Source organism: Tinamus guttatus, unplaced genomic scaffold (assembly GCF_059628265.1).
Source record: "Tinamus guttatus ecotype Peru unplaced genomic scaffold, ASM5962826v1 Tinamus_guttatus_pri_ptg000085l, whole genome shotgun sequence".
Classification (NCBI taxonomy): domain Eukaryota; kingdom Metazoa; phylum Chordata; class Aves; order Tinamiformes; family Tinamidae; genus Tinamus; species Tinamus guttatus.
The window spans coordinates 1,666,071-1,674,073 of NW_028288619.1; the positions used below are offsets into that span (position 1 = coordinate 1,666,071).

Here is an 8,003-nt window from a genome sequence, read left to right on the forward strand (position 1 = left end):
GAAGCTGTTCTGCTTCAGTTCTGCTGCTCATGGCATGACACAGGAGCTTTCAGTCTTCGTTAATACCACCCTGGAAAGAGTCACAAACAATGTCTGTTGTCTGTCCAACAAATGTTTATGTTTGTATTGTTTGGTTCTTGGTCGGGCAATGACTTCGTGAATAGAGGGAGTGCCCAAAGTTTAGTGCCAGGTGTAGAAAGGGAACCTGACAGGAGAGGAGGCAGGAAGGGAGAGCTCCAGCAATCACAGTCAAGGGCTGGAGTTTTCCGTGAAAGGAAAAAGGGGGGAAGGATTAGGGAATGGAATCCCAAGAAGAGGAAGAATTTATCCTTACCTTTTATATACCCATTCAGCTTCAGTTGGCAGTGAACTAAATAAAATTTACCACTTCCCCTTTTCCTGAAAACAAAAACTTTGTTAAGCCCCAAACACATATGATAGTTCTAAGCAGTTATAAAAATGCTCAGTAGAAATAATATGGTTGAATTTAGCATGACTGCAAGTGATGCTGGGCCTCTTGGGCAGACTTTGGATATGGTAGACTGAAGCTTTCTGAAAACATACAGTTTCGTGAAATGTTTAGATTTCACAGCATTTAATTCTATATTTTGCATGATTATGTATTTATACAAAAAATAAATATGGCTTAGAAAGATACATCAATTCTTCAAAATACATACATTCTGCAAAATATGTTTAACGATAAAAGTCTCTCATCTGTTCAGAATTAGGTATGTGAGTGCAGAGGTCACCTATTTTCAAAGCCAGTCTGGCTTAATATATAGGACTTCTAAAAGTAATTCATTTATGGTGACCTCTCCCAAGATGGACCTGAAGAAGAGCTCTTCAATAACATCTGCATCAATGTCGCGGAGAGAGGTGAGTAGCTGAAGAATCCACGCAAACCTGTCCAGGCGGCTGTTGAACATCATCGAGATAAACTCCAGCAAAGCTTCCTGAGCTTCCTGCTGCAGTGTTTGTACGTAGGGAAGACATTTTAGGACATGCCGTCCTGTCAAAACACAAAGTAAAATAAGGAATTTTGAGTAAACATGTTTGTTCTGTGCCCTTTGTGATGATGGATGTCTGGCTGTCTAGCTTACGGTAAGTTCTTCTTTCCCCTAGAAAACAACAAAAGCTTGCTTAATGTACTTTCTGGAAAAAGAAGATATGGTTAGTTCAATAATTAGAATAAACACTGAGCAACACTGTAAGCATGTTGGAGTCCAGCCCTTTGCCCTGAATCCTCCTGCTGTTGTCCGTGCTTCCTAGGCTGAGCGGAGGCTTTGTGGTGACTCCGTGTGCTCCCTGGGAGCCTCCACCTGCAGTCTCAACTACGCCTGAACACGGTCTGATGCGGATTCAGGTCAGAAAGGTGATTACACCCTCAGGTTTTGTCCTCTCCTTCCTCAGCCTTTTGTGAAGAGGGAGAGGTCTGTAGCAGAGATCCCTGCAGTCCCCGTGGGATTATCTGTCTGTCTGCAGCAGCCTCTGGCCCACCTCCACCCCAACCATCCATGTCCCTGTGCTTGCAAGGAAGCTGCTGGAAGGCAGCATCACAGCTCCATTCTGACTGCTGAAATTAGAGGAATACACACACAGCCAGACACACAAGTTTATTAGTGCCTTTTTATTCAGCTCTCCCTCTGTATGTGTTCTGAAGGGACCAGAGAAAGAAAAAATACCTGAGCGATGCTTCTACTTAGCGTATTCATGCACCCCTAAGCCTCGAATTACTCTATTGGTTCCTAACTGAGCAGTCTTAAACATGTTTTCTTTCCAGGAATGGTGTATTCAGTCACACCCAGTTGTTTCGCTAGCTACATCAAAAGCAGCTTCAGTGTAAAAACAGCAAGTAAAGAGAGAAGCATTTGGTACTGTCACTAAAAGTAGCAATTTAAAGCACTAATTAACCCATTCAAATAGGAGGCTGACATTTGGCCTTTGCTGAAACTATTAATGCTGTTACACATACAAGTCCATTTACCTTTAACAAGGAAAAAAGTTATGAGAAAATTGTTGTTATAAAACCAAATGCAAAACAACTGTTTGAACCATTTCTGTAGATTATTGTATGTTTAACAAATTAAGTTATTGTACCTTGCATAGGACATTGGTTTGTTCTGACAAACTCAGGACCCACATTCTGCTCCTTAGCCCAATCTATGCATTGTGCTGATGCTTGGGCTTAACTTTAAACATTCACTGAGTGAGGATCCGCTGAATCGGAGTGACCTATGATTGCTTATATGGAATCATGGCTTCTAGAGGCATGGTCTTGATCCCCACTCCTATACTGGGGATCCATCAAGACTGTTGGTGGATTCCAGGACTGAGTTCTATGAGGAAAGCCTGAGAAAGCTGGGCCTGTCAGCCTGGAGAAGAGAAGGCTGAGAGGGAACCTAATCAGTATATACAAATACCTCAGGGGAGGGAGTGAAGAGGATGTCGCCAGCCTCTTTTCAGTGGTGGCCACCGACAGAACTAGAGGTAATAGCCACAAACTGAAGCATCAAGTTCCACAGAAACTTAAGGAAAAATTTCTTAACAGTGAGGGTGACAGAGCACTGGAACGGGCTGCCCAGAGAGGTTGTGGAGTCTCCTTCTCTGGAGATCTTCCAAACCCACCTGGATGCCACCCTGTGCCACGTGCTCTAGGTGATACTGCGTGTGCAGGAGGGTTGGACTAGATGACCTCTAGAGGTCCCTACCAACCTTAATGAATCTATGATTGTACGATTCAAGGGACACCTTGTATTTATCTTTGCTGCTGGTGGGATCCCCCTGTCACGTAGCTCTTTGCAGCCCATTGCCTCCTGTGCATACCCACGTGAGTGAGGGCACTGCTGTGCCACTCCAGCTTTCCATTCCTGCACTTGCTGCAGGCTGTAATGATGTGGCATGGATCCCTCAGTTTTGGCTTCTGCCCCTCCTGCTACCACCTCCTGGCTTTTGGCTGGGGCCTGAATGATCTGAGCAGTCTTTCACATAGGATCATTCACATAGTATGGGAGAGTCTTCCATGTTGCGTAGTGTCCTGCACTAGGGCAAAACCAACCTGGTTGTTTTCTTTTTTTTTTTTTTTCTTCAGTCTGTGGCTGGTTGCACTTCACCAGTTTTCAGCAACTCTGTTCTTTCTAGGCAACACAGTCAGAGGAGAAAAAGCCTCAGCAAAACCTGCAGCCAGGCTAGGCAGAAAAGAAGGGCTGAAAAAGTCATCCTGTCCCCAAAGAATACCATTAGCTGCAAGCCGTAACAATGGTTCCAAGTGTTAGAATTATCCCACAAATAAAGCTGTCAAATTTTGTGTGTTTAAAATGAAATTGAAATTGGTTGTAGCCCCTCAAGTTTGCTTAAACTTCCCATTTGGTCCCCATTTATATAATCAACTGTGCTTTTATTTGCAAGTAATAGGCAAGCTCTTGCGCTGTGATCTTTTGCACTAATAGTCAAGTATAAATGTTCTCTGCTAAGCTGGAAACTCCTGAAGAGCATTTCTTGTAACAGAAACCCAGTCTCAGCCCTGAAGGGGTTCTAGATGGCACTGATGTAATAACAACCGCTATTTTCACTGCTCCCGTCTCTTCACTGTATAATGGCAGTAGTTTTGCAGAGCCCTGCTAAAATCAACAGGAGCCATTTCACCTCATTCTTGGTGCTGTTCATGCATGGTGGCACAGCCCTACCTACCCCTTCCTTTCGCGTGTTGCTTGAATCCCAGAGAAAGCCTTGCAGCTGGACTCCTTCCCCACGCGTACCTTAACCTCCCAAAGGCGCTCCTAGCTAAGGCACCCTGGGAAGCGCAGGCATGGCTCTGGGTCCTGGAATTTGTTGCAGATGTTGAACTCGAGGCAAGTCTGCCTCTGAAGGGCCGGGCACACTTCCTCATTCGCAGATACTTCCTGGCCCAGATGGACTGGGATCGATCCGTACCCTGTGCTGCCTGCCTACCTGCCACACTGCCTCCAGAGGAAAGTCCTAGGAGTTTCCTTAGGGCACGAAGAAAGTCCTGCTATGCTTGCTTATCATGCTCCAGGCCCAACCATTTGCCTCGCTGTGCTTCTGCATTTCTGGATGCCTTGTTGGACTTTCGCTCATAACCCAGGTCTGCTCTGCACCAGGCCTTCTCCTTTCCCTCACCCAGTTTTGGTGGTCCTGTTGGGATTTAAAACATTTAGATATGAGCTCATACAAGCTATTCCATAATCCAGAGAAAGATTAAACATTGTCACTGCCAGAGATTGCCTGAAGTCTGTTGAGACCAAGGCCTGCAAAATATTAAAATTTGGCCAAACGTCAAGACAGAATTAAGAGGCCAGCTGAAAATGTGTCTGCACAGATGTAGAAAACGTTTTCTGAGCTTGGTGGAAAGTGTTTAAAAACCATAAAAAATAATCTCTAAAATGATGGTTCTATGAATTAATTTGCAGCAAAATTGATATAGAAGAGGTTTGGTTTTTGTACCCTGAGTACCTATTTCAGTCCAGAGTTTAGACTGTGGCTTTTTGTTTCATGTGTGGCTTTTTGTTTCGTGTAGAATCAAGCCAGGCTTAACTGAAGTCCTCCAGCCTCCTTTTGGAAACTGTGGAGAAAGGTACTTGGAGAGATACCAGAGAGACAGGGAGGCTTCTTGAAGGCCTTGGCTGTTGAACTGACAGCATGAAGTAGTTAGTTAAGAATCATGAATCTAGAACATAACACTGCTCCTGCTTCCTCCTTCATAAAGTGAAAATCACATTTTATCTACAGAGATGAGAAAATAGCTTGCTAGTAAAACTGTAGGAGCCACTGCAAATGATGGATTTATCTTCTCATTGCATTTGGATAAAACTGATGATTTCTTTTAGCCAGATTTTATTGTGAAAAACTGAGAAAAGAAATTACACTGGAACAAATACCACTGGTTCGATGCTATACCATAGACACACAAGACAATACTAATTGTCTGGATGACCTTGCGTCTTAAGAACCAAATTGGAAGCAAATATAAAGCCACTACAGCCTTTGAGAAGCCTGTAAAGTATTCACCACAAGAACTATCATGAAATATCTGAAGCTTTCAAATATCCTTTTGGTATAGTCCCAACTGTAGCACGCTGCTGACAGTGCAGCCAACTTCAATGATTGCAGTGGAAGGAGTCAGGGATCTGAGCCAGAGAGGACTGGAGTCACTAAGTCTTTCCATTTACTTTAGTGGACTTAGAGCTTGGCTTTTAATGACTCATTCACTCTGTGGTGCTGACCTAGGTAACCTTCCTTCCTAAAATGCTAAACTTGGCACCAGAATTGAAAGGATGTAATCACTTGTCTGAGTCCATTTCATGACTGCTTTTCCAGGCTTTGAATATAAAGATACCAAAAGGATACATCAAAGGAGCAATAAAAGAAAAGAAACCTCAGCGCAGCATAATTCTGCATCATTAATGATATTCAGATGATATGGATTGTGTTACCTTCTCCAGTGCTCTCTCTATAGAGGATGCCTTGTTAAAATAGTTCTGATATTCACATCACCATCTTGCCTTTGCTGTGTTACAGATGAGGCAGCTGAATTACCTTTCAATTGAAAACCAGCTTGAAGTGACACTGTTAATTCCATATGACTTAGAATCCACCTAGCAGAATCTGTCCTTGCTTACAGTGGGCAACCTCCTATACACATTTAAGTGACCTAAATATACTACTTCATGGAGACAGTGATTAAGTTATGGAATATAAATTTTGAAAATATCTAGCGACACTTCTATAAATGAGTAAAAATGAACAATTGTCTATATGCAAGAAGCCAGATGTCCTTTCAGACACATATCCAGCTGTGGTCTTTCCAGGAAAACTTACCAGAATTAAAAAGAATAATTCCTTTAAGGTAGGCATATTCTTTGGCACTTAGGTCCAGGTCCCATAATTTCCACAATAAGTTCTTCATCTTCTGAACTGCTGCTAAAGGTGCTCCAAGTGAGGAGCCACCTGGTTCATCACAGGCTGTGGGAGATTGATTGAGGAGAATTTTTTTCAACAAACTAGGGGCTGAAATCTCTCTCAGCTCAAAATCCACCCCTTCTTGTGCCAGGCCCAGGACAAAAAGAGGGGCCCAGTTCTGCTGTATGAGGGCAGCCTGATCCTCCCAGGGCACGTGATAGAAGGAAGGCAAGTTTCTGATAAAAGTTGAGGTCTTCAAGAGCACTTCAGAAGCTCTTTTGCAGGTGACTTCTGGTGTTTTCAGGACAACTCTTCGGCCATCCACACAAGAGCAGCCACCGCTTCCTACGGAGCAGTTTGGTGGGTAACGCTGTACATCCATCTCACGTGGATGCTCTTTGCAGAGGATCTCGTGCAGGATGCCCTTAGAATGGTGTGCGTCACAAGGACCTTTCCCAGATTTCCTGGCCACCTGACTAGCCATGAGGCCAAAGGCTTCCTGTGGGATGCCCCAACAGTGACAGGGAAGTGCAGACGCGGAACTGTGCTCCACTCACAGAGGAGAGCGATTCTGGCAGACGAGGAGGCACCACGCGCTTTTTATATCCACCCTCAGCCAAACAGTAACGTGATCCTGCTCTGTAAAGTTACCTTGAACTCTCTTTGCTCCTCTCTGCCTCCACCTGTGGCCAAAGGAGGTGGAGCTCAAGGCCGCTGCTCCCTGAGGAGAGCGCCAGGCTCGCTGCCCGCCTGCAGCGCGCACGGTGCTCCCTGCACTGCCCACGTGAAAACTACCTGCCGCTCGCCCCATGCCTCCATGACAGCTAGACACCACACACAGCCTGCCCTCAAGGGGAGGCCAAGTGAAAACGAGGGTGTGGGAAGAGAAGAAGCAAGAGCTATGTGTGTATTACTAGTACGTGGACCTTGGCCACCAGCTGAAAGGAGCCCCCTGAAGACCTTGTGCATCTGCGCAATCACTTTTCACAGAGCACTCAACGGTGCTCGCACTTCACTCCAAGCTTCTAGGATATGGTACTCTTGTCAAGGAGCTCGTGAATGAATCAAGAAATTGACATTTTGTGGTTGTTACGTGGGGCTCTCTTGCCTGCTCTTGCATAGAAAAACAGATACTGTGTTTTTTCACCAAGCACTAAGTTTATAGTTTCCTAACATCTGGGCTCTTAGTGTGTCTTAAAGGATAAAAAAATATTAAAAACAACAGCCCCAAGAGCTGCATCTGTTTGATCTCCAATCCTTAGGTCTGTAAAGGCCATCCCATCATATACCATAGCGGCAAATTTGGCATTTGTTACAACTGTTTGTCTTTTACATGCTGGTCAGTTTAAAATTTCCTGTTTATAACATCCACAGGACATTTCTATTGCCAAATTTCCCCTTCCAAGAAGAAAAATTGAAGGGAAGGAAGACCACTCCAAAGTCAAGAAATCTCTAAGCTGCAAGGTGCAACTATCACCAGAGGAGGCGACTATCAGAGAGGTCCAAGGGGGCACTGGACACCCAGCAGGACTTGCTTGTCCATCTCTCCAGCTGTCGGATAGCTCTCTACTCTTATTTATCACTGTGGGATCCAAGAGCATTTTAGGTTAAACGAGTCCTCAGACTGGTCACCAATGACCACAGCATTGTTTTATAATTTAGGAAGGAGCGAGAGCTCTTGTAACTTACACCCAATGCCTTTGCTAACTGAAAAGGGAAGATTGCTTTAACTTATCTGAAATCAGCATCACTTCCCAGTTGACCAGCATATCGTTTCACAATTCCTACTGATTTTGTTTGCTAAAGTTCTACCCCAGATTAAATTATTTTTTTCCTAATTTATATATATATCTGCATTAGGCAAAAGAAGAGAGTCCTCAGGGCAGTAGTATATAATATAGGATACCATTTCTGTTCATCAGAGTTGATTTCCTTTCCTAGGAGATAATGCTGAGATGCAGAGGCAAATGATATTTTTATAACTGGAATTGTCAGTATATGTTAATTGCTTTATGATTGTTTACCAAAAATACAGAGTAAAGGCTACTGCTTCAGGAGAACTAGTAAAGATGCATCATCGGCTT

The 8,003-nt window shown here is 44.0% G+C and overlaps 1 protein-coding gene across 1 annotated transcript; it reads right to left on the reverse strand.

Moving 5' to 3' along the window:
* Positions 1-758: 758 nt before the first annotated feature.
* LOC104576318 (nuclear receptor subfamily 0 group B member 2-like) lies at positions 759-6,403 on the reverse strand. Its single transcript, XM_010223697.2, has 2 exons — positions 5,839-6,403; positions 759-1,012 (listed from the first exon to the last, which is right to left on the reverse strand). The coding sequence occupies exons 1-2, from the start codon at positions 6,401-6,403 to the stop codon at positions 759-761; spliced, it is 819 nt and encodes a 272-aa protein (XP_010221999.2).
* Between the last annotated feature and the right edge of the window lie 1,600 nt (positions 6,404-8,003).